General features: G+C 37.4%; 3 protein-coding genes, 2 long non-coding RNA genes and 15 other non-coding genes across 21 annotated transcripts; 16 read left to right on the top strand and 4 right to left on the bottom strand.

The window, feature by feature from the left end:
• Positions 1-271: 271 nt before the first annotated feature.
• Positions 272-1,507, bottom strand: LOC116933585. The gene has a single exon (XM_045167211.1). It carries the CDS (start codon positions 1,343-1,345, stop codon positions 272-274), a length of 1,074 nt encoding a protein of 357 aa, XP_045023146.1. The 5' UTR covers positions 1,346-1,507.
• Positions 1,508-4,271: 2,764 nt separating this feature from the next.
• Trnar-acg lies at positions 4,272-4,344 on the bottom strand. The gene has a single exon. It is a non-coding gene; the product is annotated as a tRNA-Arg (tRNA).
• Positions 4,345-5,454: 1,110 nt separating this feature from the next.
• LOC123467166 lies at positions 5,455-6,209 on the top strand. 2 transcript variants are annotated; one of them, XR_006641657.1, is made up of 3 exons: positions 5,455-5,559; positions 5,614-5,723; positions 5,984-6,209. It is a non-coding gene; the product is annotated as an uncharacterized LOC123467166 (long non-coding RNA). The 2 variants fall into 2 exon arrangements; XR_006641656.1 differs by lacking the exon at positions 5,984-6,209 and having other exon boundaries at positions 5,614-5,782.
• Positions 6,210-6,566: 357 nt separating this feature from the next.
• On the top strand, positions 6,567-6,638 carry Trnac-gca. Its single transcript has one exon. It is a non-coding gene; the product is annotated as a tRNA-Cys (tRNA).
• A 466-nt stretch (positions 6,639-7,104) lies between these two features.
• Positions 7,105-7,176, top strand: Trnac-gca. Its single transcript has one exon. It is a non-coding gene; the product is annotated as a tRNA-Cys (tRNA).
• Positions 7,177-7,641: 465 nt separating this feature from the next.
• On the top strand, positions 7,642-7,713 carry Trnac-gca. The gene has a single exon. It is a non-coding gene; the product is annotated as a tRNA-Cys (tRNA).
• A 466-nt stretch (positions 7,714-8,179) lies between these two features.
• On the top strand, positions 8,180-8,251 carry Trnac-gca. Its single transcript has one exon. It is a non-coding gene; the product is annotated as a tRNA-Cys (tRNA).
• Positions 8,252-9,254: 1,003 nt separating this feature from the next.
• Trnac-gca lies at positions 9,255-9,326 on the top strand. Its single transcript has one exon. It is a non-coding gene; the product is annotated as a tRNA-Cys (tRNA).
• A 466-nt stretch (positions 9,327-9,792) lies between these two features.
• On the top strand, positions 9,793-9,864 carry Trnac-gca. Its single transcript has one exon. It is a non-coding gene; the product is annotated as a tRNA-Cys (tRNA).
• A 1,003-nt stretch (positions 9,865-10,867) lies between these two features.
• Trnac-gca lies at positions 10,868-10,939 on the top strand. The gene has a single exon. It is a non-coding gene; the product is annotated as a tRNA-Cys (tRNA).
• A 466-nt stretch (positions 10,940-11,405) lies between these two features.
• On the top strand, positions 11,406-11,477 carry Trnac-gca. Its single transcript has one exon. It is a non-coding gene; the product is annotated as a tRNA-Cys (tRNA).
• A 467-nt stretch (positions 11,478-11,944) lies between these two features.
• On the top strand, positions 11,945-12,016 carry Trnac-gca. Its single transcript has one exon. It is a non-coding gene; the product is annotated as a tRNA-Cys (tRNA).
• A 466-nt stretch (positions 12,017-12,482) lies between these two features.
• Trnac-gca lies at positions 12,483-12,554 on the top strand. The gene has a single exon. It is a non-coding gene; the product is annotated as a tRNA-Cys (tRNA).
• Positions 12,555-13,095: 541 nt separating this feature from the next.
• LOC123467164 lies at positions 13,096-13,641 on the bottom strand. Its single transcript, XM_045167213.1, has 3 exons — positions 13,548-13,641; positions 13,330-13,489; positions 13,096-13,261 (listed from the first exon to the last, which is right to left on the bottom strand). The coding sequence occupies exons 1-3, from the start codon at positions 13,596-13,598 to the stop codon at positions 13,143-13,145; spliced, it is 330 nt and encodes a 109-aa protein (XP_045023148.1). The 5' UTR covers positions 13,599-13,641; the 3' UTR covers positions 13,096-13,142.
• Positions 13,600-16,264, bottom strand: LOC123467160. Its single transcript, XM_045167205.1, has 8 exons — positions 15,377-16,264; positions 15,166-15,302; positions 14,991-15,093; positions 14,725-14,929; positions 14,323-14,649; positions 14,131-14,247; positions 13,838-14,068; positions 13,600-13,787 (listed from the first exon to the last, which is right to left on the bottom strand). The coding sequence occupies exons 4-8, from the start codon at positions 14,927-14,929 to the stop codon at positions 13,600-13,602; spliced, it is 1,068 nt and encodes a 355-aa protein (XP_045023140.1). The 5' UTR covers positions 14,991-15,093; positions 15,166-15,302; positions 15,377-16,264.
• A 1,366-nt stretch (positions 16,265-17,630) lies between these two features.
• Trnac-gca lies at positions 17,631-17,702 on the top strand. Its single transcript has one exon. It is a non-coding gene; the product is annotated as a tRNA-Cys (tRNA).
• A 466-nt stretch (positions 17,703-18,168) lies between these two features.
• Positions 18,169-18,240, top strand: Trnac-gca. The gene has a single exon. It is a non-coding gene; the product is annotated as a tRNA-Cys (tRNA).
• A 466-nt stretch (positions 18,241-18,706) lies between these two features.
• On the top strand, positions 18,707-18,778 carry Trnac-gca. The gene has a single exon. It is a non-coding gene; the product is annotated as a tRNA-Cys (tRNA).
• A 468-nt stretch (positions 18,779-19,246) lies between these two features.
• On the top strand, positions 19,247-19,317 carry Trnac-gca. Its single transcript has one exon. It is a non-coding gene; the product is annotated as a tRNA-Cys (tRNA).
• A 1,132-nt stretch (positions 19,318-20,449) lies between these two features.
• On the top strand, positions 20,450-21,167 carry LOC123467165. Its single transcript, XR_006641655.1, has 3 exons — positions 20,450-20,486; positions 20,551-20,614; positions 20,680-21,167. It is a non-coding gene; the product is annotated as an uncharacterized LOC123467165 (long non-coding RNA).
• The last annotated feature ends 6,260 nt before the right edge of the window (positions 21,168-27,427 follow it).

Raw genomic sequence — 27,427 nt, 5'->3', positions numbered from 1 at the left:
CAAATTGACTATTGCAGTTCTGTGTTAGTTGGGATTGCAGCATGGATCGAGTAGGGAAACCAGCTTGGGCTTGAAAAGCGGGCTGGGGATGAAAACCGGTTTGGGAACGGAAATTTGTTTGGGTCTGTGCTTGTACGACTTTATTCAATAATTTAGCCGTTTCCTGGTTTTGCAGCATTAACTCACTCATTAATTGCTGATTATTTTTTAGCGTTACTTCTAATTCTGCAAATTTTCCTTTAATTTCGCTTGAAGGAGATGCATTCGAATTTCATTCGACAGCATTAATGAATTCTACGTTTCGTCTTTCTAATTTAGCTTCATTTAAGACGGCCGCACAATTCTCCGTTGCTTTTATCAAACTATCTAGATTCTTAAATTCTTTAAAGCTCATTCGTTCTCGAAGATTGTTTTTAAGTCCTCCCAAGAATTTGTCCATTATCAGCTGTTTTCTCATTTTAAGGTCTACCAATTTCCCCTCCCTTGTTGGGTAAGCAAATGAAAAAAGTTTTTGTATGCGACACGCGTAATCCCTAATTGATTCTCCAGGGTTTCGTATACAATTGTTGTATTCGGTCAAGTAAATTTTTCTACTATCTCCTCCATGATACCGGTCTTGTAAGCATTGCTTTATTTTTGAGAACTCCTGCGCCTCTTTTGGATAGCGTAACTGAAAAGTCGTTACGCAGTCGGTCGCTGAACCAAAAAGTTTAGAGCAGAGCAACTTTATTTTCCTTCCCTCTTCAAACTCTGAAGTATTAATTACTGCATCAAAATGTTTGATCCAGTCCTCAAATTTCGTCGAACCTAATCCATTAAAGGCTGGTACTTGAGCCAAGAGGGAGACCGTCTGTTGTTGTTGATTTAACAATAGCTTTTGGCTTAAATAATAGCTTTGACTTGTATCTATTGGGCAAGATTTCTCGCTTGTTTTTTCTTTTTGCTCTTCCTTAATTTCGTTCATTGATTTCACTATCTGTTTTGCTGCGGCTTTGGCGCCTGCGTGCGCTTCTTCCTTTGAAGCTCCTCCCGCTTTCATGCAACGGTACATGTGATCATAGTGGCTTTGATAATTCATTCTGGGTATTTTCTCTCCCAGTAGCTTCTTCCCTGTCTTGATGGATTGATCTAACTGTTTTGGATAGCTAGGAGCTATCGGCTTGTTTCTTTCTGTTTTTATTTCTCTTTCTTTTAAGCTCTTTTCTTTCCCTATTTGATGGACTGGATTGCCGTCCTCCTTCTCTTCTGCCGTGAGATTCTCGTTATCTTCTTTTACCTCTTCTTCACTATCTATAGAGCTATCGTTTTCGTCCTCCTCTTCCGTTGCTGAATCTTTCTCTTCCATCAATTTTGTTTCTTTAATTTCTGCAGATTTTTGGGTCTGCAAACTCTCTTCTTTCTGATGCACCTGTGCTTTGTGCTTGTTACGACTACTCCACCGAGTTGGTGGCTGTCCCTTAATGTGTGCCTTACGTGCCTTTCTTTTTGGTTTGCTTAATTCTGCCTGATTTTTATCTTTCTCGTCTGCTTCTGGTAATTCTTCTTCAGATTTTGACTCCACGACTTCATTTTCTTCGACATCAGATAGGTGAGGGTAAAGTCTCTCAGTAGGGGGAGGTGTTCGTTTTAATGCTTTCCCTTTTGAATTTTCCCAATGAGTGTCGTCTGCTGCTTGTTCGTCCTCTCTTGGCACTTCGTCGGTTTCGTATTCTGTTTCTGAACTGCTTGTTTGATCGTCTTCCGACTCGCTATTGTCTTGCCCTTCTGATTTTGTTTCTCCAACTTTCGGCGTTCGCTTAAATTGTTTAGGGGATAATGTGTTTAAGACTGCCTTCCCAATGTTTTTCAAAAAGGCTGTTGTACCTAATTTTTCTTTAGTGGTTTCTGACATTCCGCCCAAAATAAAATTATCCGTTCGTTTTTTTGGTTTTTTTTTGTTTTTTTTTGTTTTTTTTTATTATTTAAAGAAGATTGATGAAATGACAGGGAAGCAGTCGAACCGCTATCCATTGTAAAAATTATTTCAAAAGATTGGCAGAGTGTGCTGTGAGTCAGAAAACTGCTATGAATTGTGAAAAAAAAAGATTGTAAAAAAAAGATTGGCAGAGTTGGCTGTGAGTCAACAAAACTGCTATGAATTGTGAAAAAAGATTGTAAAAAAGATTGGCAGAGTTGGGTGTGAGTCAACAAAACTGCTATAAATTGTGACAAAAATATTGTAAAAAAAGATTGGCAGAGTTGGCTGTGAGTCAACAAAACTGCTATGAATTGTGAAAAAAAATATTGTAAAAAAAGATTGGCAGAGTTGGCTGTGGGTCAACAAAACTGCTATACAAATGTGTAGTGCACAATATTCCCCCAGCTTTATATAATGGTGGGTTATTTTCTTCTGCTTTCATTTAACATAGTCAAAAGAAAGTCTGTCGATTGGCCCGTACGCATTTTTCTGAAAGCCAGAAAATTACTCGTTAGCCAATCCCTATCCGACTGACAAGATTCACGCCGTGTTACTACGGTCGCTAAACCTTTCGAAAGCCGCTTCGAGATGACACAAGGAGCGGTAAACCTTGTTCATTCGGTACCCACCACACGAGGGTTCTGGAGACAAAAATACATAAACGTCGTTGGCTGTGAATTTTTACATCCAATAAATTGGAGTTCGCACCTGACGTGATTTGTGAAATACAATACGTTTGAAGGATAATATAGCATGCAAGTTCAGATAAATCGCTGCCACCAGTGTAATAGTTTCCGCGCGTGACTGCGTAGACTATTAACGACAAATTTAGAGGTTTAATGTAATTTCTGTATTTACCGCAATGAAAGTACACCGAAACACCGTGAGGAAGAATGCAGCATGATGATGAAGCACAGGACAGGGGTTCTAGTACACTGAAGAACAGGAATAACACACAAGTTAAGGGAAGAATGGTCCGTCTAAGAATCTACTTGTTTCTGCTTTTTTGGTCCTATTTGTTACATTTCTTAGAGGTCAAAATGAAAAGGAAGCAGTGTAGGGTCTACTCATGGCCTTGCCCTAGCGACAAGTAAGGGGGAACATTCTAGACTAGCTAGATGGGTTTCCGATTGGAGGTCACGAGTAGAAAGTCGTTCCCAATGTCAACTCCCCGCATTGCTTTGTGACAATAACAGGGGCTACCCTGAGAACGTTGAACTCTCAAGGTTCTTTGCAATCTGGGAGATCAATTCCTTACACTTAAGAGATCCCGGGCATACCTTTGAGTGTAACCTCAACGCATTGCCTCTTTGCAACAATTCCAACTTTGCGATTCTGCCACCTTGAGATACGTTGCTGTGTTGCCATTATCAATTGATCAATCAATGGATTCAAAGAAAAGACACCGTTGGCAAGAGACGTGACTGCAGCTACGACGTCTGAAAACAGAGCTTCCCTGAAGTTTGCACAGAAAAATTTTCATATAAGTTACAAGAACTCGTGGATCCGTTACTAATCGTCGATTTTATACTTGCATCCATTTATTGAACGTGCCAAGGATCGAACCTGGAATCTCCTGCTCCGTAGCCAGGCGCCTTATCCATTGGGCCACACATCCTTTGATTATTGATGATTGATGAAGGAAACACTTGCACGAAGGGCCATCACAGGATTTTAACATGTGAAAATGAAATTTATTTCTATAGTTTTCAACACATTTTGAATATTTTGAATCGATGTACCACAGCGTTTCGCAAAGTTCCACAGGCAGAGTGAGGGAAGAATCTTCTCACTTTTCAGGTTTGTTCCACTATGCGGATCCCCATAATAATAGCACTGAACTGATTTAGCAACCTGGGTAGGTCTGCTATAGCTAAAATCCCGGGTAGCATGGGTAGACCGTATAGAGCTCAAGACTTTGATTGTACTACATTTGCCAAACCTGGGTAATTGCAAGAAATAGAAGGGTCTGCTTCAGTCATTGCAGCAGGGAGAAGTGTTGTACAAAAGACCGCGCTTAGTCATCGCTTAAGAGATCCCGGGGATACCTTTGAGTGTAACCTCAACGCAATGCCTCTTTGCAACAATTCCAACTTTGCGATTCTGCCACCTTGAGATACGTTGCTGTGTTGCCATTATCAATTGATAAATCAATGGATTCAAACAAAAAGACACCGATGGCAAGAGACTCGACTGCTGCTACAACGTCTGAAAACAGAGCTTCCCTGAAGTTTGCACAGAAAAACTTTCATATTAGTTACAAGAACTGATGGAACCGTTATTAATCGTCGATCTTTTACTTGCATCCATTTACTGAACGTGCCAGGGATCGAACCTGGAATCTCCTGCTCCGTAGGCAGGCACCTTATCCATTGGGCCACACATCCTTTGATTATTGCTGATTGATGAAGGAAACAGTTGCACGAAGGGCCATCACAGGATTTTAACAAGTGAAAATGAAATTTTCCCTGAGGGTATATATGTATTTATACCGAAGGACTATAACAATTTTAGTTGGGTATAGGGGGTAGGGTAGTAGTAGTAGATCTCAGAAGGTTTAATGTCCATTATGTATTTCCATATACGTTTCTTCCCTGAATGACCAATCGTCCCCAAATTTTGTACAAAATTCTGTCAAAATTTGATACGTGGTATAGTGGCTTTTTCATTTGATTCTATTCCAGTTTTAAAAAATTAATTTGCGTAATTGTTACCTAGCTGGTTGCCGAATCCTAGGCAGTGAATTCGCTTTTGTTTGCGTAACCTTATAACTGTCAATGCATTGCAGTCAGTGCAGAAGGCTGTATAACAGTCACTTAACAGTAAGTTTTTTCTTTAACGAAATGTTTTAAACAGTAGATTTTTATATATTTTTTTATATTGCAAATTTAAAAATATTTAAATATAAAAATATGTAAATTAGTTTTTTATAGTTGAATGCCAATTACTCTCTAATTCAAAACTAGTTTATTGGTCCAACAATTGACGCCAATAATTGACGCTTCTGCGAAAAAGCCTAAGTTGAAAGACTTGGCTTGTTATTACCGATTATTTTGATAACGGTGACGTCATGACTCATAAGTGTGAAAGAAGACAAGACGGAGAACGAAGCAAACACTATAAATTGATTGAAATTTAGAAATCTTGGATCCAAAATCTGTTTATCTTTGGCCCACGTTACATGTCTATAGACAATTTTTTTCAAAAAAATTGCCCGAAGGACATTACCGAAGGAATCTTGTCCCTGAGGGTATATATGTATATATACCGAAGGACTATAACAATTTTAGGGTGTGGGGTATAGGGGGTAGGGTAGTAGTAGTAGATCTCAGAAGGTTTAATGTCCATTATGTATTTCCATATACGTTTCTTCCCTGAATGACCAATCGTCCCCAAATTTTGTTCAAAATTCTGTCAAAATTTGATACGTGGTATAGTGGTTTTTTCATTTGATTCTATAACAGTTTAAAAAAATTAATTTGCGTAATTGTTACCTAGCTGGTTGCCGAATCCTAGGCAGTGAATTCGCTTTAGTTTGCGTAACCTTACAACTGTCAATGCGTTGCAGTCAGTGCAGAAGGTTGTATAACAGTAATTAAACAGTAAGTTTTTTCTTTAACAAAATGTTTTAAACAGTAGATTTTTTTATTTTGCAGTAGTAAACATGCTGCCAGAACGGAGACTATGGAGAAGAAAGTTACACAGCGGCGACAAGATAAATTATTTTTGATGCTATATTCACATGTATGTGTGTGATAGCTCAGCGGTAAGGTGTTGGGCTCATAACACCAAGATAAATAGATCAATACTATTTGAAACACAAAATTTATTTAGTTTTTTCCTTTTTATGCGTATATTTTGTTAAATTTTTAAGTCGCTTAGTATGTCTTAAACTTAAACTATCCTAAGTTATATTTATATGGTTACATTCCCTGAAATTGCTTTTACAAGACAATTCAATTTGCTGTCTATTTTTGAGGAAAAATCTTCATCTAATTCACGATTGCATTCTCATTTTTTTGATAGATTCAGCACAAAATTTGTCATTGTGTCCTCTTTTAACTGATCAAGAGGGTATAGCTCAGTGGTATAGCATTCTTCTGCAGATCGACATGTACTGATTTCGAACCTGAGTGCCCCCTTGTGCTTATTATTAATGTAATAAACGACACAAAGTGAATGAACTTACGGATCATGGAATTTCCAAGACTTTGTATACTCAAGAAATACTTAATCAATTGATTTATTTCTGAAATTGTACGTACGGTTATTGAAGCACACCATGTTTCTCATTTAGATCTAATTTCTTTTCTACCAAGAAACCAAATTAGCTGTTGTGTAACGTCTGTTTATTTTATTTAATGTGATCAAGCATCGAAATCGGATTCCTTGCCGTTTTTGAACACAAACTTCCTGCTATTATTCTGTATGCTTAATAAAATTAGGGAAAGAAGAGCGAATAGTGAAAGCAATTTTGATATACAAGATCCCAAAACAGATCAGCTTAGCTTATCAACGCAGGGCTTCATGTCCAATTCTAATCAAATTAAAAAATATTTGATAGATTCAGCACAAAATTTGTTATTTTGTCCTCTTTTAAACCGATCAAGGGGGTATAGCTCAGTGGTAGAGCATTCGACTGCAGATCGTAATGTCCCCAGTTCAAACCTGGGTGCCCCCTTGTGATTATAATAGATATAATAAAAAAACTGAGTGAATAAGCTTACGGATTAAGGAATTTCCTAAACTATACGTACTCAAGAAATACTAAAAAAATTTAGTTTTTTCTGAAATTGTACGTACGGTTATTGAAGCACACCATGTTTCTCATTTAGATCTAATTTCTTTTCTACCAAGAAACCAAATTAGCTGTTATGTAAAGTCTGTTTATTTTATTTAATGTGATCAAGCATCAAAATCTGATTCCTTGCCGTTTTTGAACATAAACTTTCTGCTATTATTCTGTATGCTTAATAAAATTAGGGAAAGATGAGCGAATAGTGAAAGCAATTTTGATATACAAGATCCCAAAACAGATCAGCTTAGCTTATCAACGCAGGGCTTCATGTCCAATTCTAATCAAATTAAAAAATATATGATAGATTCAGCACAAAATTTGTTATTTTGTCCTCTTTTTAACCGATCAAGGGGGTATAGCTCAGTGGTAGAGCAATCGACTGCAGATCGAAATGTCCCCAGTTCAAACCTGGGTGCCCCCTTGTGATTATAATTGATATAATAAAACAACTGAGTGAATAAGCTTACGGATTATGGAATTTCCTAAACTATATGTACTCAAGAAATACTAAAAAAATGAGTTATTTCTGAAATTCTACGTACGATTATTGAAGCACACCATGTTTCTCATTTAGATCTAATTTCTTTTCTACCAAGAAACCAAATTAGCTGTTGTGTAAAGTCTGTTTATTTTATTTAATGTGATCAAGCATAGAAATCGGATTCCTTGCCGTTTTTGAACACAAACTTCCTGCTATTATTCTCTATGCTTAATAAAATTAGGGAAAGATGAGCGAATAGTGAAAGCAATTTTGATATACAAGATCCCAAAACAGATCAGCTTAGCTTATCAACGCAGGGCTTCATGTCCAATTCTAATCAAATTAAAAAATATTTGATAGATTCAGCACAAAATTTGTTATTTTGTCCTCTTTTTAACCGATCAAGGGGGTATAGCTCAGTGGTAGAGCATTCGGCTGCAGATCGAAATGTCCCCAGTTCAAACCTGGGTGCCCCTTTGTGATTATAATAGATATAATAAAAAAACTGAGTGAATAAGCTTACGGATTAAGGAATTTCCTAAACTATACGTACTCAAGAAATACTAAAAAAATTTAGTTTTTTCTGAAATTGTACGTACGGTTATTGAAGCACACCATGTTTCTCATTTAGATCTAATTTCTTTTCTACCAAGAAACCAAATTAGCTGTTATGTAAAGTCTGTTTATTTTATTTAATGTGATCAAGCATCGAAATCTGATTCCTTGCCGTTTTTGAACACAAACTTTCTGCTATTATTCTGTATGCTTAATAAAATTAGGGAAAGATGAGCGAATAGTGAAAGCAATTTTGATATACAAGATCCCAAAACAGATCAGCTTAGCTTATCAACGCAGGGCTTCATGTCCAATTCTAATCAAATTAAAAAATATTTGATAGATTCAGCACAAAATTTGTTATTTTGTCCTCTTTTTAATCGATCAAGGGGGTATAGATCAGTGGTAGAGCATTCGACTGCAGATCGAAATGTCCCCAGTTCAAACCTGGGTGCCCCCTTGTGATTATAATTGATATAATAAAAAAACTGAGTGAATAAGCTTACGGATTATGGAATTTCCTAAGCTATATGTACTCAAGAAATATTAAAAAAATTGAGTTATTTCTGAAATTCTACGTACGATTATTGAAGCACACCATGTTTCTCATTTAGATCTAATTTCTTTTCTACCAAGAAACCAAATTAGCTGTTGTGTAAAGTCTGTTTATTTTATTTAACGTGATCAAGCATCGAAATCGGATTCCTTGCCGTTTTTGAACACAAACTTCCTGCTATTATTCTGTATGCTTAATAAAATTAGGGAAAGATGAGCGAATAGTGAAAGCAATTTTGATATACAAGATCCCAAAACAGATCAGCTTAGCTTATCAACGCAGGGCTTCATGTCCAATTCTAATCAAATTAAAAAATATTTGATAGATTCAGCACAAAATTTGTTATTTTGTCCTCTTTTTAACCGATCGAGGGGGTTTAACTCAGTGGTAGAGCATTCGACTGCAGATCGAAATGTCTCCAGTTCAAACCTGTGTGCCCCCTTGTGATTATAATTGATATAAAAAAAAACTGAGTAAATAACCTTACGGATTAAGGAATTTCCTAAACTATACGTACTCAAGAAATACTAAAAAAATTTAGTTATTTCTGAAATTGTACGTACGGTTATTGAAGCACACCATGTTTCTCATTTAGATCTAATTTCTTTTCTACCAAGAAACCAAATTAGCTGTTGTGTAAAGTCTGTTTATTTTATTTAATGTGATCAAGCATCTAAATCGGATTCCTTGCCATTTTTGAACACAAACTTCCTGCTATTATTCTGTATGCTTAATAAAATTAGGGAAAGATGAGCGAATAGTGAAAGCAATTTTGATATACAAGATCCCAAAACAGATCAGCTTAGCTTATCAACGCAGGGCTTAATGTCCAATTCTAATCAAATTAAAAAATATTTGATAGATTCAGCACAAAATTTGTTATTTTGTCCTCTTTTTAACAGATCAAGGGGGTATAGCTCAGTGGTAGAGCATTCGACTGCAGATCGAAATGTCCCCAGTTCAAACCTGGGTGCCCCCTTATGATTATAATAGATATAATAAAAAAACTGAGTGAATAAGCTTACGGATTAAGGAATTTCCTAAACTATACGTACTCAAGAAATACTAAAAAAATTTAGTTTTTTCTGAAATTGTACGTACGGTTATTGAAGCACACCATGTTTCTCATTTAGATCTAATTTCTTTTCTACCAAGAAACCAAATTAGCTGTTATGTAAAGTCTGTTTATTTTATTTAATGTGATCAAGCATCGAAATCTGATTCCTTGCCGTTTTTGAACACAAACTTTCTGCTATTCTTCTGTATGCTTAATAAAATTAGGGAAAGATGAGCGAATAGTGAAAGCAATTTTGAAATACAAGATCCCAAAACAGATCAGCTTAGCTTATCAACGCAGGGCTTCATGTCCAATTCTAATCAAATTAAAAAATATTTGATAGATTCAGCACAAAATTTGTTATTTTGTCCTCTTTTTAATCGATCAAGGGGGTATAGCTCAGTGGTAGAGCATTCGACTGCAGACCGAAATGTCCCCAGTTCAAATCTGGGTGCCCCCTTGTGATTATAATTGAAATAATAAAAAAACTGAGTGAATAAGCTTACGGATTATGGAATTTCCTAAGCTATATGTACTCAAGAAATACTAAAAAAATTGTGTTATTTCTGAAATTCTACGTACGATTATTGAAGCACACCATGTTTCTCATTTAGATCTAATTTCTTTTCTGCCAAGAAACCAAATTAGCTGTTGTGTAAAGTCTGTTTATTTTATTTAACGTGATCAAGCATGGAAATCGGATTCCTTGCCGTTTTTGAACACAAACTTCCTGCTATTATTCTGTATGCTTAATCAAATTAGGGAAAGATGAGCGAATAGTGAAAGCAATTTTGATATACAAGATCCCAAAACAGATCAGCTTAGCTTATCAACGCAGGGCTTCATGTCCAATTCTAATCAAATTAAAAAATATTTGATAGATTCAGCACAAAATTTGTTATTTTGTCCTCTTTTTAACCGATCGAGGGGGTTTAGCTCAGTGGTAGAGCATTCAACTGCAGATCGAAATGTCTCCAGTTCAAACCTGTGTGCCCCCTTTTGATTATAATTGATATTAAAAAAAACTGAGTAAATAAGCTTACGGATTAAGGAATTTCCTAAACTATACGAACTCAAGAAATACTAAAAAAAGTTAGTTATTTCTGAAATTGTACGTACGGTTATTGAAGCACACCATGTTTCTCATTTAGATCTAATTTCTTTTCTACCAAGAAACCAAATTAGCTGTTGTGTAAAGTCTGTTTATTTTATTTAATGTGATCAAGCATCTAAATCGGATTCCTTGCCGTTTTTGAACACAAACTTCCTGCTATTATTCTGTATGCTTAATAAAATTAGGGAAAGATGAGCGAATAGTGAAAGCAATTTTGATATACAAGATCCCAAAACAGATCAGCTTAGCTTATCAACGCAGGGCTTCATGTCCAATTCTAATCAAATTAAAAAATATTTGATAGATTCAGCACAAAATTTGTTATTTTGTCCTCTTTTTAACAGATCAAGGGGGTATAGCTCAGTGGTAGAGCATTCCACTGCAGATCGAAATGTCCCCAGTTCAAACCTGGGTGCCCCCTTGTGATTATAATAGATATAATAAAAAAACTGAGTGAATAAGCTTACGGATTAAGGAATTTCCTAAACTATACGTACTCAAGAAATACTAAAAAAATTTAGTTTTTTCTGAAATTGTACGTACGGTTATTGAAGCACACCATGTTTCTCATTTAGATCTAATTTCTTTTCTACCAAGAAACCAAATTAGCTGTTATGTAAAGTCTGTTTATTTTATTTAATGTGATCAAGCATCGAAATCTGATTCCTTGCCGTTTTTGAACACAAACTTTCTGCTATTATTCTGTATGCTTAATAAAATTAGGGAAAGATGAGCGAATAGTGAAAGCAATTTTGAAATACAAGATCCCAAAACAGATCAGCTTAGCTTATCAACGCAGGGCTTCATGTCCAATTCTAATCAAATTAAAAAATATTTGATAGATTCAGCACAAAATTTGTTATTTTGTCCTCTTTTTAACCGATCAAGGGGGTATAGCTCAGTGGTAGAGCATTCGACTGCAGATCGAAATGTCCCCAGTTCAAACCTGGGTGCCCCCTTGTGATTATAATTGATATAATAAAAAAACTGAGTGAATAAGCTTACGGATTATGGAATTTCCTAAGCTATATGTACTCAAGAAATACTAAAAAAATTGAGTTATTTCTAAAATTCTACGTACGATTATTGAAGCACACCATGTTTCTCATTTAGATCTAATTTCTTTTCTACCAAGAAACCAAATTAGCTGTTGTGTAAAGTCTGTTTATTTTATTTAACGTGATCAAGCATCGAAATCGGATTCCTTGCCGTTTTTTGAACACAAACTTCCTGCTATTATTCTGTATGCTTAATAAAATTAGGGAAAGATGAGCGAATAGTGAAAGCAATTTTGATATACAAGATCCCAAAACAGATCAGCTTAGCTTATCAACGCAGGGTTTCATGTCCAATTCTAATCAAATTAAAAAATATTTGATAGATTCAGCACAAAATTTGTTATTTTGTCCTCTTTTTATTCGATCAAGGGGGTATAGCTCAGTGGTAGAGCATTCGACTGCAGATCGAAATGTCCCCAGTTCAAACCTGGGTGCCCCCTTGTGATTATAATTGATATAATAAAAAAACTGAGTGAATAAGCTTACGGATTATGGAATTTCCTAAGCTATATGTACTCAAGAAATACTAAAAAAATTGAGTTATTTCTGAAATTGTACGTACGGTTATTGAAGCACACCATGTTTCTCATTTAGATCTAATTTCTTTTCTACCAAGAAACCAAATTAGCTGTTGTGTAAAGTCGGTTTATTTTATTTAATGTGATCAAGCATCGAAATCTGATTCCTTGCCGTTTTTGAACACAAACTTCCTGCTATTATTCTGTATGCTTAATAAAATTAGGGAAAGATGAGCGAATAGTGAAAGCAATTTTGATATACAAGATCCCAAAACAGATCAGCTTAGCTTATCAACGCAGGGCTTCATGTCCAATTCTAATCAAATTAAAAAATATTTGATAGATTCAGCACAAAATTTGTTATTTTGTCCTCTTTTTAACCGATCAAGGGGGTATAGCTCAGTGGTAGAGCATTCGACTGCAGATCGAAATGTCCCCAGTTCAAACCTGGGTGCCCCCTTGTGATTATAATTGATATAATAAAAAAACTGAGTGAATAAGCTTACCCACATAGCACACTGATGTATTAAAGACGTTTTTAATACATGGTTGCTAAACCACTTGGATGTATTTAATTCGTCACAAAATCCTGCAACTATGACTTTTAGACGTATTTCTCAGGTGCTGATGACCGGAAAAACTGCTCTTAAAAACGGATTCTGCTGGTCTGGCATGGACGAATTTTTGCTATAAATAGGACGTCTTTTTAACTGCTTATAAGCTGTTAAAAAGCTGTGAAAACGACGTTGTAAAGCTGTTAAAAAGACGTCTTTTTAACAGCTTATAAGCTGTTAAAAAACTGTGAGAAGACGTTGTAAAGCTGGTAAAAAGACGTCTTTTTAACAGCTAATAAGCTGTTAAAAAGCTATGAAAAGGACGTGGTAAAGCTGTTAAAAAGACGTCTATTCACTATGTAATATTTCCCTTTTATCTTAAATATTAGCATAATTATTATTGCAGCAAAATAATTGGGAAAGTTAGATTATTGTTTCGTATTTTATTGTCTTGTGTATGACACATTTTTTATCACAAAAAACATGTAATAAAATTATTCTTCTTCATTGCTGCTGCCATCTTTTCTAGCCCGCGCATGTCGCAACCAGTTTTTAATTTTAGATTCAATTGCGTCTTCCGTTAGGGATAATTTTTTTTGGCAGCGAACGGATTCTGGGGAAGGTAAATACAAAAAAAGTTTAATTATTATTTCTTAACATTACTTATTGTTTAGATATTACCGATAACAGCGGAACATAGGGCCAAATTTTGGAATGCACGCTTTTCTTCGTTTTGTCCTTTGTAGCAGTATTGGCTAGCCAGCTCGTTTGTCATCGCACGACTGAGGATTCTGCCAACAACATTCGATTGGCTACCTCCAATTCCGCTGAAATACGATATCTTACAAAAAATGAATAATTTTACGTGTTTCAGGAAGTTAAAATTTAAAAAAACTTACAAGTGTCCTACGTTCCACATCATTTTCTAAAATGCTTTCTAGCTTTGTCATGTCAGAGAATGTTTTTAATTTGAACCCGAACTGGCGCAGCGCGTCTTTTTATTTCAGGCTCGGGAGATGACGAATTTTTAAGTACAATATCGAGCAGTTGCCCATGTTCCCGCTGCGTAGCTTTGATGATTTCCTGGTTTCTTATTATCAAATCCATTTTCCTCATCAATGCCGATAAACCTTGTACCTCTGAAAAAAAAGTTAGTTTAATCTTCTTATTTGATCCTAGTACATCTTACCTGATAGAGACGAAGCTGGGGTAGTGGTATGGTTAGTTGACCTTAAGTCCGCTCTGTCTGCTAACCGCGTACATTCAGTAACGGGAAATGTCTTTGAAACTCTGGTGCGGACTGCGTAAACTGGCCTAGCAGCCGCAATACTCAGCTCGGTGGATGTGGAGGTCGACTGGTAATCATTTTCAAAGGTGTTGCTGTTTTGGCTTCCGATGTCATGGATGGGGCTTTGCAATACTGGGAAAAATTCCAAAGTTGAAACAATGTGATGGTACTAAAAGTGAATATGAACATTTTACCTGAATTTAGCGATGATGGGGTGTGATTGCTCGTTTTGTGGGCTTTGTCTTTTGTGCAAATCCTATTTGTTAACCCTAGTGCGGTAGGAACTAGCGGAAGCCCACAATTCTTCCTTCCTTTACGATATAAAATAAAATAAGTTTTAAAACGTACTAAGTGAATTCCTGCATAAGCTTAATTGATTGTATTACCTCTAAGAGTACCGACATTGTGAGGTACAATATGAGAATCGTGTGCTTCGCTTTGGCGTTGACTAATGGGTGTAGACTGAATATCCATGTCTTCATCTGATGATTGTGGCTGCACGTAACTATCGCCCACATCACTAGAAAACGGATCGTTTGCTGGCGATGGAATCACTGATTTACGAGACAAGAAAGACGAGGAGGCTGAGGCTGCCTTCATTGTAGCTTTCCGCTTCCGTTTATGTTTCCCCAGATCTTCGATGTCAGTACTGCTATGAATTGGCAAGCCTTTCATAGCTTTTGCAACATTTACATTAGCTTCTCCATAATTATCTAAAAATAAAAAATTTATTGCAACATAGTGATCTTTATAAATATTATTAAAGATTAAAGTAATGTTTGCTTTACTGTATGAAGCAAGGACTGCTGCACTGTGTATGGTCCATGTGGATTCATCTATCGGTCCTGATTTCATGACAAGCTTTGTCAAGTCATCTGCGGTATGCAGTGATGGAGGCCACCAACAATGTTTGTGTCCAACACACCAAGACTTTGGCACGATTTCAACTGCACTCCCTTTACCTTCATCGAGAAATTCGACGACACAAAACATCTGTTGGAAGAAAAAAGCACTCAATGTAACATTCCTATCATTAAATTAACTCTTATCTTACCTGGAAAAAATGTTGATCTTCTTTTTTTTACCAAAGTCAGAGGGCTTATAATCACACTATGATGAGTGATGTGACACAAAGAATTATCCAATATGAAAAATCACTGCAGAAAAAAAAATTACATCGCATCCAACGACACTTGGGGAACCATGCTACATCAACCGAAAAGACGTACTTAAAAGCAATGTTAAGGAAGATGTTTTTATCCTGGTCTTATAAAAAGTATGCAGACAAATTATCTCCAGCACAGCAGTCAGTCACATGTAAAAGGTAGGGTAAAGCATAGTTGCCGGATAACAAGATTAGGTAGGCCTGCAATATAAATAAAATTGATTATTAACGCATGATCGATTTGAAATAAATTATTTTTAAGCAATATTCCTTACCATTAATTGTTCTTAAAGAAGTTAGGAAGGACATACGCAATTATGGATGTATTTAGTGCCCCATTTGTTCAAACAATAACGGGAAAACGGCAAAACTGTCAAATTTTTCGGCGCGAACAGGAATCATTACAGCTTTTGATTTAAACCGCGATACAGGCCAATAATGCATGGCAGCCAACTGATTTACTACATAAATGCCAAGTCGCGATGACTCAATAGGCGAGTCAAACAGATTTTTTTTTACTTTAAACTGTTGACCGACAAAAAATATTCCCGACTCGTTTTGAACAAAATTGCAAATTTTTACAATAGTCTCGCCATGAAGAATTACGCAGCAGTCAGCAGCAGTATAAGATTTTAAATTACAGTAAGATTTTATTGTCAAGCACATAAATTGACTACCGGAACAATTGTTCAAAACCGGCCCATTTAAATGTTTTCTTGTTAATGTAACGGCACCTACTTCTTCCTTTTCAGCTTCATTCAATAAATTTTTTCTATTTCGATTATTCGCCTTATCACTTGAGGTAAGGGCTTATCGTGTTTTCTGATTAGCTTTTTGATTTGCTGCAAATGATTTTCAAATGGAAATGCACAAAAATTGTCTAAGTGTCCAAAAGTTTTTACGTCATCAGCCAGGTTTATCAAGTTGTGTACGTTGTAAGATAAGAAATCTTTCCCATAAAGTTCTCGACATTGACTCACAAAAAGGACAAGTAATTGTTTTGCGTAATCGTTAAATTGTTGGCTTAACAATTTGTGAGTCAAAATCTTGATACCTGTGTGTAGTAATAAAAAATGCAAATAGAGTGGTTTCGGTAAAATTGGTTTTAAGACGACGGGACCAGTGTACAAAAGAAATTGACGTAATTCCGTGGCTTTCCATCTTGCTAGTTCTCAAAGGGACCTGGGTTTACGCGCAAAGTCGGCAGGAATATAGCTAGAAATAACTAACAAAAAATTCGATATCTTGTTAACACTTCTGAGACCAATTCGGCATTTTAAAGAACCACGAATCCAAGCCCAAAGCAACTTGCGCATTATCCCGAGGCAAACTAAATGCATGTAATCAAGAGGGAAGGACTGAACCATGTCAATGGGCAATCGTTCTAATATTGTTTTTCCAGTGTGATGGTCTTCATGTTCTCGTTTTCTAAACGTTGCATCACTGCGAAGTGGTGCGTTTTCGTTTAAAAAAACCACCTTCCCCTCCCAATCACCCTCTTCGATGCACTTCTTCGATCACTGGACACCCAATTGGTTTCACCGTCATAAAAATTACTTGTTTCACTTTGCAGATCTTCAACCGTGTTCAATTTAACACGAGAAACTACAGCGAGATGATTTTCACCAGCACTATGGTCAACCTCATAGGAAGTTAAGTGCACGTCAGTTGTCATGTAACTATCACGAACCGCTTCACTTACATTTCGTCTTTTTTGCCTCGGCCCCACTAAATCAGATCGTTGTCGCCGAAACGCCATTAAAAATAATGAAATTGTATGAAACGAAAATGGCGACTCTAACACTAACTCTACTCTAACTAACACTGGACACTAAGCAACTACTGTGGCGTCTACTGGCGTTTTTCTGTACTTCTTTATTCGCAAACGTTGCCAGATTGTTTTTTAAGAAGCTTTCAAAACTGGCAACCTAGGATTTTAAAAAGTTTTTACCAAAACCTGCCAAAACACGTCGGGATCAGACGCAAAATTGCTTCAACAACAAAGCTGATTTAAATACGTTCTAAGGCAGTCCTGTATAGGTCCAGTGCTGGACGTCCTAATAGGATGGACTTAGGACGAGTTTCTGCACTGAATTGTTATGTGGGTTACGGATTAAGGAATTTCCTAAACTATACGTACTCAAGAAATACTTAAAAAATTGAGTCATTTCTGAAATTGTACGTACGGTTATTGAAGCACACCATGTTTATCATTTAGATCTAATTTCTTTTCTACCAAGAAACCAAATTAGCTGTTGTGTAAAGTCTGTTTATTTTATTTAATGTGATCAAGCATCGAAATCGGATTCCTTGCCGTTTTTGAACACAAACTTTCTGCTATTATTCTGTATGCTTCATAAAATTAGGGAAAGATGAGCGAATAGTGAAAGCAATTTTGAAATACAAGATCCCAAAACAGATCAGCTTAGCTTATCAACGCAGGGCTTCATGTCTAATTCTAATCAAATTAAAAATATTTGATAGATTCAGCACAAAATCTGTTATTTTGTCCTCTTTTTAACCGTTCAAGGGGGTATAGCTAAGTGGTAGAGCATTCGACTGCAGATCGAAATGTCCCCAGTTCAAACCTGGGTGCCCCCTTGTGATTATAATTGATATAATAAAAAAACTGAGTGAATAAGCTTACGGATTATAGAACTTCCTAAACTATATGTACTCAAGAAATACTAAAAAAATTGAGTTATTTCTGAAATTGTACTTACGGTTATTGAAGCACACCATGTTTCTCATGTAGATCTAATTTCTTTTCTACCAAGAAACCAAATTAGCTGTTGTGTAAAGTCTGTTTATTTTATTCAATGTGATCAAGCATCGAAATCGGATTCCTTGCCGTTTTTGAACACAAACTTTCTGCTATTATTCTGTATGCTTAATAAAATTAGGGAAAGATGAGCGAATAGTGAAAGCAATTTTGAAATACAAGATCCCAAAACAGATCAGCTTAGCTTATCAACGCAGGGCTTCATGTCCAATTCTAATCAAATTAAAAAATATTTCATAGATTCAGCACAAAATTTGTTATTTTGTCCTCTTTTTAACCGATCAAGGGGGTATAACTCAGTTGTAGAGCATTCGACTGCAGATCGAAATGTCCCTAGTTCAAACCTGGGTACCCCCTTGTGATTATAATTGATATAATAAAAAAACTGAGTGAATAAGCTTACGGATTGTGGAATTTCCTAAACTATATGTAATCAAGAAATACTAAAAAAATTGAGTTATTTCTGAAATTGTGCGTACGGTTATTGAAGCACACCATGTTTCTCATTTAGATCTAATTTCTTTTCTACCAAGAAACCAAATTAGCTGTTGTGTAAAGTCTGTTTATTTTATTTAATGTGATCAAGCATCGAAATCGGATTCCTTGCCGTTTTTGAACACAAACTTTCTGCTATTATTCTGTATGCTTAATAAAATTAGGGAAAGATGAGCGAATAGTGAAAGCAATTTTGAAATACAAGATCCCAAAACAGATCAGCTTAGCTTATCAACGCAGGGCTTCATGTCCAATTCTAATCAAATTAAAAAATATTTGATAGATTCAGCACAAAATTTGTTATTTTGTCCTCTTTATAACTGATCAAGGGGGTATAGCTCAGTGGTAGAGCATTCGACTGCAGATCGAAATGTCCTCAGTTCAAAACTGGGTGCCCCCTTGTGATTATAATTGATATAATAAAAAAACTGAGTGAATAAGCTTACGGATTAAGGAATTTCCTAAACTATACGTACTCAAGAAATACTTAAAAAATTGAGTCATTTCTGAAATTGTACGTACGGTTATTGAAGCACACCATGTTTATCATTTAGATCTAATTTCTTTTCTACCAAGAAACCAAATTAGCTGTTGTGTAAAGTCTGTTTATTTTATTTAATGTGATCAAGCATCGAAATCGGATTCCTTGCCGTTTTTGAACACAAACTTTCTGCTATTATTCTGTATGCTTAATAAAATTAGGGAAAGATGAGCGAATAGTGAAAGCAATTTTGAAATACAAGATCCCAAAACAGATCAGCTTAGCTTATCAACGCAGGGCTTCATGTCCAATTCTAATCAAATTAAAAAATATTTGATAGATTCAGCACAAAATTTGTTATTTTGTCCTCTTTTACCGTACCGTCAAGGGGGTATAGCTCAGTGGTAGAGCATTCGACTGCAGATCGAAATGTCCCCAGTTCAAACCTGGGGCCCCCTTGTGATTATAATTGATATAATAAAAAACGGGAATAAGCTTACGGATTAAGGAATTTTCTAAACTATACGTACTCAAGAAATACTAAAAAAATTGAGTTATTTCTGATATTGTACGTACGGTTATTGAAGCACACCATGTTTCTCATTTAGATCTAATTTCTTTTCTACCAAGAAACCAAATTAGCTGTTGTGTAAAGTCTGTTTATTTTATTTAATGTGATCAAGCATCGAAATCGGATTCCTTGCCGTTTTTGAACACAAACTTTCTGCCATTATTCTGTATGCTTAATAAAATTAGGGAAAGATGAGCGAATAGTGAAAGCAATTTTGATATACAAGATCCCAAAACAGATCAGCTTAGCTTATAAACGCAGGGCTTCATGTCCAATTCTAATGTAATTAAAAAATATTTGATAGATTCAACACAGAATCAGTTATTTTGTCCTCTTTTTAACCGTTCAAGGGGGTATAGCTCAGTGGTAGAGCATTCGACTGCAGATCGAAATGTCCCCAGTTCAAACATGTGTGCCCGCTTGTGATTATAATTGATATAATAAAAAACTTAGTGAATAAGCTTACGAATAAAGGAATTTCCTAAACTATACGTACTCAAGAAATACTAAAAAAATTTAGTTATTTCTGAAATTGTACGTACGGTTATTGAAGCACACCATGTTTCTCATTTAGATCTAATTTCTTTTCTACCAAGAAACCAAATTAGCTGTTGTGTAAAGTCTGTTTATCCCTGAGGGTATATATGTATATATACCGAAGGACTATAACAATTTTATCCCTGAGGGTATATATGTATATATACCGAAGGACTATAACAATTTTAGGGTGTGGGGTATAGGGGGTAGGGTAGTAGTAGTAGATCTCAGAAGGTTTAATGTCCATTATGTATTTCCATATACGTTTCTTCCCTGAATGACCAATCGTCCCCAAATTTTGTAAAAAATTCTGTCAAAATTTGATACGTGGTATAGTGGCTTTTTCATTTGATTCTATTACAGTTTAAAAAAATTAATTTGCGTAATTGTTACCTAGCTGGTTGCCGAATCCTAGGCAGTGAATTCGCTTTTGTTTGCGTAACCTTATAACTGTGAATGCTTTGCAGTCAGTGCAGAAGGCACTGACAGGCACTGGCAGGCACTAACAGTCACTAAACAGTAAGTGTTTTCTTTAACAAAATGTTTTAAACAGTAGATTTTTATATATTTTTTTATATTGCAGTAGTAAACATGCTCGACAACAACAATAACAATATCGAGAAGAAGAACAGCAAAAGTTATTGGAAGTAAGTCTCTTGTATCTTGCACATATTTGGATTCCATTGTTTCAAATATATTGTGTCTTTTTCAGGTTGCTGCTAGAAAACAGAGATTCGTAGAATGCAGAATGATAGGGGCTGGCAAGATCATGCTCGAAGATGAATCCACTATCTGTGAAGACATGCTTAATGCTTTGGATGTTAGTGGTCTCCAAGCAAAGGCAGCTGCTTTCAATGATTACAATTTCGAGGCACCTAACCGAAGTCCATTGGCAATAGACAATCAAAGAACAGCCATTCTTGAACTTCTAAAAAAAAATGTCATCATTGTTAAGGGCTTTACCGGTTGTGGTAAAACCACTCAAGTGCCCCAATTTGTTTTAGATGAATGCTACCGAACCAAAACTCCTTGCAACATTGTTGTGACTCAACCAAGGCGCATTGCAGCCATTAGCATAGCCAAAAGGGTCTGCTATGAAAGAAATTGGACATTGGGAACCGTTGTTGGATACAGAGTAACTTTGAATATTTTGTCACACTGTTATCACTTTTACTATTGAAAGCTATGTGTTTACTAGGTTGGCAGCTCTCAGCGTCACGGACCCAGATACCAATTTGAGTAGGCCAGTAGGCCGGATACCACCGACGTCGGCAGATTATTATAGTGCTGGCTATACCGTCAAGCCCCCGCCACAGTGCAAAAGAGAAAATGGCCGAGAGCCAGACAGCAATGGTATTTGACTTTGTTCACTCGGTCGGATTTCCATATCTTTCTCTCTTTTTCCTCCATCCGCGTTTAGATCTATCTATAAGTTCTCCGCCCGGTATTCTAGATAGTATACATTCTAACCAAAATTTGTCGTCTTGTGTAGCAGAGAAATCCCGTAGCTCAAGCTTGATTGAATCTCTTCTTTTCCACGGTGCCGCTACATCGGCTGAGTGCGGCAAACTAATGTTTCTCTTCTCATCAATAGCTTTTGTGCTCTTGTCTTGCTGCTTTGATGTTGATTACAGCATTTTCATTAAACAAATGGTCCGCCCTATTAACTTTTTTGTCTGCATAAAATTGTATGCCCCTATATGTAGACACGTGGATGACTGTATAGACCATCAACAGTCGCTTTCTATTGTTGAAATTGTGTTCCTGATTATTGACCAGTGAACCACAGCATCAAACTGGTCCAGTCTATAGTCGACAATCGTCTCTATAGTTTGACAATGACGAAAGTAGTACAGCGAATGCGCAGCGTAAAAAAAAAGGGGGGGAGACATTAACACAGCACTCGGGTGCGTATAGCGCACCATTATATACGATGCTGTTGTCTGGTTGTTGAACAAAAGTAAAAAGTTCCAACACCTTATCATTGCCAACTGCGACGACTATAAAATAGGGATTTTATAGGTGGCGAGGACAGGGTCACTTGAAAAAAAAAAGAAAAAATGGGAGAAAATAGAAAAACAAAAAGGGAAACCATCAATCAGTGTCGGCGCCGATCGAAATGGTAATCCATCGAAACTACCGGGATGGCGGAACTGCTGAGCTTCTATGGCCAAGGTAAGTTTTATACAGACAAATCCGCTCAGAAGAGATGAGACATCAGACTATTAAGTTGATGGCAATGGAATGACTTGGAGAGTGTAACGCTCCATATCAGGCCATGCAAAAGGATTTTTTTTTTCGTAGGCTATTGTGTGTCGGTGATTGGTGTGTTTACGTATCGCTTTTTCATAATGCAATAAAACACACAAGGGATATAATGTAGTTTTTAATTATGCCAACCTCTTTGCTTTATAGGATTATAGCCGAGGAGATGATGCCATCAAGGCTAAAAATTGAATTGAACAAAATTGAACCTATAATTCTTTGCGCAAATAGGTTGCGTGCTAACAATGTATAATATTCAGCTATTTTTGGCCACAGTCATAAAGGGAAGGCGTACATAAATGAAGGAGCGCTATACTCATCTATACGGATCCGCTTATCGGTAACGTGGCACACCATATGGTATAGCAACAGAAGAGGCCCAACGGAGGCGATTAAAAAAAGCATGGAATATTCCTAAACTTGTTAATAGCTTGCAAAGACAATGAAAAGAAAGAGATTGAGTTCAAGGACTCAGATTTTCATTTCCGAACTTACAAATCGACATAATTAATAATTAACAGTTCAACAAACAAGTTTGCAATGCAGAGCTTTCATATATGGTAGTGACTCTTCATACTTCATGGAATGCGATCTTCCAGATTTAGCTTGCAATTCAGCTTTCCCCTTCATAATAAAGGTATTGATGATTACTCTTCCTGTAAATTGTAAATTAGGTAATTAGATTACATTAATTAAATTAAATTAAATTAGGCTCGATAATTGTCGAATCTTTTCGAAAGCTGAGGTCGAGAGCTTCCAATCTCCCGTCGAAAGCGGCTTGCGTGACTCTGCGTCGGCGACAAAATTGGATTCACCGGGCAAATAAATTGCATGAAGGTCTATCGCCCGTTTTTCACACCATGAGCTAATTTCTAAAGCAACTGAGCAAAGAGGCCTAGATTTTGTACCTCCTTTCTTGTTTATATACGCGACGGCCGTGGTGTTATCGATGTTGATCTCGACGGAAGTCTGATATGCTGATGCTGCAAAACACTTCAGACCATTAAAAGCAGCCATTAACTCGAGTTCATTAATATGAAATTGAGTTTCTGCCGTGGTCCATGGTCCCCCTGTCCTGATCGTGTCACTTACTGCTCCCCATCCGGATAACGATGCGTAGGAAAAAATAATAATGGACGGGGGGGGGGGGAAGTTATCTTCCGACCTTCCGAAAAATTAGCCCGCTTGATCCACCACGATAAGTTGGATTTGGCCTCTGATGGAAGAGTGACGACAAATGAGAGATCCCCTCGCACCAACTTTGATTGTCGTAAGTAAAAGGCTTGTAAGTCTCTGTAATTCGCTGGGGCATAGTTGACTGATTGACCCACCCAGTTCAAAATGCCCAAAATGGATGCCAGCTCTCTGAGTGTGATAGTTTTGGACTTGAAAGCTCTACCGCACTGTTCCACCAGTTTTTCTTTTTTCTTTTGTGGGAGGATAAACGACATTGAAATCGTATCGATCATCAGACCGATATATTCGAGTGACTGCGACGGCTCTCTCACGGACTTTTCTTCTTGAATAACGAAGCCCAACGATTCGAGCAAACCTACTACTTGTTTGACAGCTTCTTGTGTCTCTTCTCTTGAATGGCCGATTATCAAAATGTCATCGAGGTACACGACTAAACGGAGTCCTTGCTGTCGAAGGAAACCGATAATTGGTTTCAAAAGTTTTGTAAAAACTCTGGGGGCTGGCCCGAGGCCAAAGAACATTGACACATATTGAAAAATCTTCTCCCCCCATTTAAAATAAAAAAATTTCCTTTGTGATGGGTTAAATGCCACGGAGAAATACGCGTCCTTCAAATCCACTTTAGCTAACCAGTCCCCTTTCCTTATAGTATATTTCACGGTGTTGACGCCCTCCATTTTGAAATGCCGGTGTTGTATGAAAAGATTTAGAGCCTTTAGATTGATGATAGGACGCCACCCCCCTGACGCTTTCGGAACCAAAAAGAAGCCACTAATAAAACCGTAATCAGTTACTTGCGTTATCGCCCCTTTTCCTAATAGAGATGCGATTTCTTCAGTACAAATACGTATTTGTTCGGCATTCATTACGGCGTTATGGGGGATTCGCTGTTGCGTTGGGAGCGAGATAAAATCCAAACTAAGGCCGTGTTGAACAGTCTCTAGAATCCACGGATCGCCTGTGATATTTCGCCAAACATCGACAAAACGCGAGATGCGTCCACCAAAAGAATAAGGGGAGATTGAGACATACCCACCGCGTGTTGCGGAGTTGAAGTGATTGTTGGGCTTGTTAAACTGGCCCGAGGAAGCTGCCGGCTGGTCTTTGGTCGAACTTGATTTCTTGTTTTTTTTTTGGCAATTCCTTCCAAGGTGGCTTGGGATTTCGCTTCTTCGACGAGATGTCTCAGGAATTTTCGTCCAAACAGGTCCTCGCCGCCTGACCAGATATCGTCGCGCTCCAGCAGTCCTACGTACTCGGGTTAAACTTGAGATAGAATGTTATGGCGTCGCGATTTCATGATGTCACGGAAGAGTGTGGTCCAGAGTCTGAGAGCCACTTTCATAGCCATACTGTCGCTCTTAGATTTTCTCTTGAGTTTTGATCGATCGGCCAGAAATAATAGCGGTTTCACCAGGTCCAGAACTTTAAACGACAGCTTTTTGAGAACTTTTTCGGTTGGATCAATGTTGGCTTTGGTGGCGTTCGAACCTTTGGAGGCCTTCAGGCGGAGGTAGATCGATTCGTCTAAAGTAGGATTCGTCAGGATACTGGCCTTCTTTTTCAGCGTGGGCTTGTAGATATCTCTATACTTCTTGACTTTGTCCTCGTTGATGCCTGTGACGATCCATTTGGACAATCCTGTCGATTTTGCCTTGGAAAGGTTGAACTTACGAGTAGAATATTGAAGAAGGGAAGAACTACTAGAACTAGATTTGCCGCTAGAACTAGAAAAGCTAGAGCTAGATGAGCTAGAGTCGGAAGAACTGTCGGACGACTTTCTTGCTTGCAAGCTAAAAAAGATCTGAGGCTTGTCAGGGTATACGCCCACCACATTAATTTTTTTGCTTATAATTAGCTAGAATACAAGGTCAACACATAGATAGTTGATGCGAACTGAATTTACAATAATTCCAACTTTGCGATTCTGCCACCTTGAGATACGTTGCTGTGTTGCCATTATCAATTGATCAATCAATGGATTCAAACAAAAGACACCGATGGCAAGAGACGTGACTGCTGCTACGACGTCTGAAAACAGAGCTTCCCTGAGGTTTGCACAGAAAAATTTTCATATTAGTTACAAGAACTCGTGGAACCGTTACTAATCGTCGATCTTATACTTGCATCCATTAACTGAACGTGCCAGGGATGGAACCTAGAATCTCCTGCTCCGTAGGCAGGCCCCTTATACATTGGGCCACACATCCTTTGATTATTGCTGATTGATGAAGGAAACAGTTGCACGAAGGGCCATCACAGGATTTTAACAAGTGAAAATAAAATTTATTTCTATAGTTTTCAACACATTTTGAATATTTTGAATCAATGTACCACAGCGTTTCGCAAAGTGCCACAGGCAGAGTGAGGGGAGAATCTTCCCAGTTTGCAGGTTTGTTCCACTATGCGGATCCCCATAATAATAGCACTGAACTGATTTAGCAGCCTGGGTAGGTCTGCTATAGCTAAAACCCCGGGTAGCATGGGAAGACCGTATAGAGCTCAAGACATTGATTTTACTACATTAGCCAAACCTGGGTAATTGCAAGAAATAGAAGGGTTGGCTTCAGTCATTGCAGAAGGGAGAAGTGTTGTACAAAAGACCGCGCTTAGTCATCGCTTAAGAGATCCCGGGGATACCTTTGAGTGTAACCTCAACGCATTGCCTCTTTGCAACAATTCCAACTTTGCGATTCTGCCACCTTGAGATACGTTGCTGTGTTGCCATTATCAATTGATCAATCAATGGATTCAAAGAAAAGACACCGATGGCAAGAGACGTGACTGCTGCTACGACGTCTGAAAACAGAGCTTCCCTGAAGTTTGCACAGAAAAATTTTCAAATTAGTTACAAGAACTCGTGGAACCGTTACTAATCGTCGATCTTATACTTGCATCCATTTACTGAACGTGCCAGGGATCGAACCGGGAATCTTCTGCTACGTAGGCAGACGCCTTATCCATTGGGCCACACATCCATTGATTGTTGCTGATTGATGAAGGAAACAGTTGCACGAAGGGCCATCACAGGATTTTAACAAGTGTAAATGAAATTTATTTCTATAGTTTTCAACACATTTTGAATATTTTGAATCGATGTACCACAGCGTTTCGCAAAGTGCCACAGGCAGAGTGAGGGGAGAATCTTCCCACTTTGCAGGTTTGTTCCACTATGCGGATCCCCATTATAATAGCACTGAACTTATTTAGCAACCTGGGTAGGTCTGCTATAGCTAAAACCCCGGGTAGCATGGGTAGACCGTATAGAGCTCAAGACTTTGATTGTACTTCATTTGCCAAACCTGGGTAATTGTAAGAAATAGAAGGGTTGGCTTCAGTCATTGCAGCAGGGAGAAGTGTTGTACAAAAGACCGCGCTTAGTCATCGCTTAAGAGATCCCGGTGATACCTTTGAGTGTAACCTTAACGCATTGCCTCTTTGCAACAATTCCAACTTTGCGATTCTGCCACCTTGAGATACGTTGCTGTGTTGCCATTATCAATTGATCAATCACCGAATCAACCAACCAAAAATCAATCACGTACCGAAATAAGCGAGACGAAAATGTTGTTAACTCAGTGGCTTAAAGGGCCACGATGCGATGTATTAAACACGAACACGAGTTTACAAAAGACAAAAACGGGAACAACAGGTTGCAACTGCAGCCACGACGAAAACGATTAAGAGTGACCTCGTTGCCGCATCTCCCTCCGTCTTCGACTACGGCGGAAATGCATGAAAAGGGGAAAACAAAAGAAGGGCGCTAACGCGAACAATTAGCTTTAGGTGTAAATGGGGTGGTGGAAGTGTAAGGGAGGGTAACCTATTACCAAAAAACATGTTAGTTCAGCCATGGTCAGACAAGTTCGGACTTGTCTGCCCCTTGGCAATTGCATGATCTTACACACACATACACATACACACACAGACATACACAACGAAAATAAAATTAACATCAATTCCTACCGACTTCGGTCGTTAACACCGGGGCCTGTTAC

Source organism: Daphnia magna, unplaced genomic scaffold (assembly GCF_020631705.1).
Source record: "Daphnia magna isolate NIES unplaced genomic scaffold, ASM2063170v1.1 Dm_contigs153, whole genome shotgun sequence".
Lineage (NCBI taxonomy): Eukaryota > Metazoa > Arthropoda > Branchiopoda > Diplostraca > Daphniidae > Daphnia > Daphnia magna.
Note: the sequence above shows the minus strand (reverse complement) of the source record. Positions and strands in the feature narration are given on the sequence as shown.

What these genes read in the sequence shown, in the direction of transcription:
- LOC123467164 (XM_045167213.1), bottom strand. Translation starts at nt 13,598, where the DNA reads ATGACAAAGCTAGAAAGCATTTTAGAAAATGATGTGGAACGTAGGACA. An exon ending in ATGTGGAACGTAGGACACTT is followed by an intron (nt 13,490 to 13,547) that starts GTAAGTTTTTTT and finishes ATTTTTTGTAAG; the next exon opens with ATATCGTATTTCAGCGGAAT. An exon ending in CCTATGTTCCGCTGTTATCG is followed by an intron (nt 13,262 to 13,329) that starts GTAATATCTAAA and finishes TACCTTCCCCAG; the next exon opens with AATCCGTTCGCTGCCAAAAA.
- LOC116933585 (XM_045167211.1), bottom strand. Translation starts at nt 1,345, where the DNA reads ATGGAAGAGAAAGATTCAGCAACGGAAGAGGAGGACGAAAACGATAGC.
- LOC123467160 (XM_045167205.1), bottom strand. Translation starts at nt 14,929, where the DNA reads ATGTTTTGTGTCGTCGAATTTCTCGATGAAGGTAAAGGGAGTGCAGTT. An exon ending in AGCAGTCCTTGCTTCATACA is followed by an intron (nt 14,650 to 14,724) that starts GTAAAGCAAACA and finishes TTTTATTTTTAG; the next exon opens with ATAATTATGGAGAAGCTAAT. An exon ending in CCCAGCTTCGTCTCTATCAG is followed by an intron (nt 13,788 to 13,837) that starts GTAAGATGTACT and finishes CTTTTTTTTCAG; the next exon opens with AGGTACAAGGTTTATCGGCA.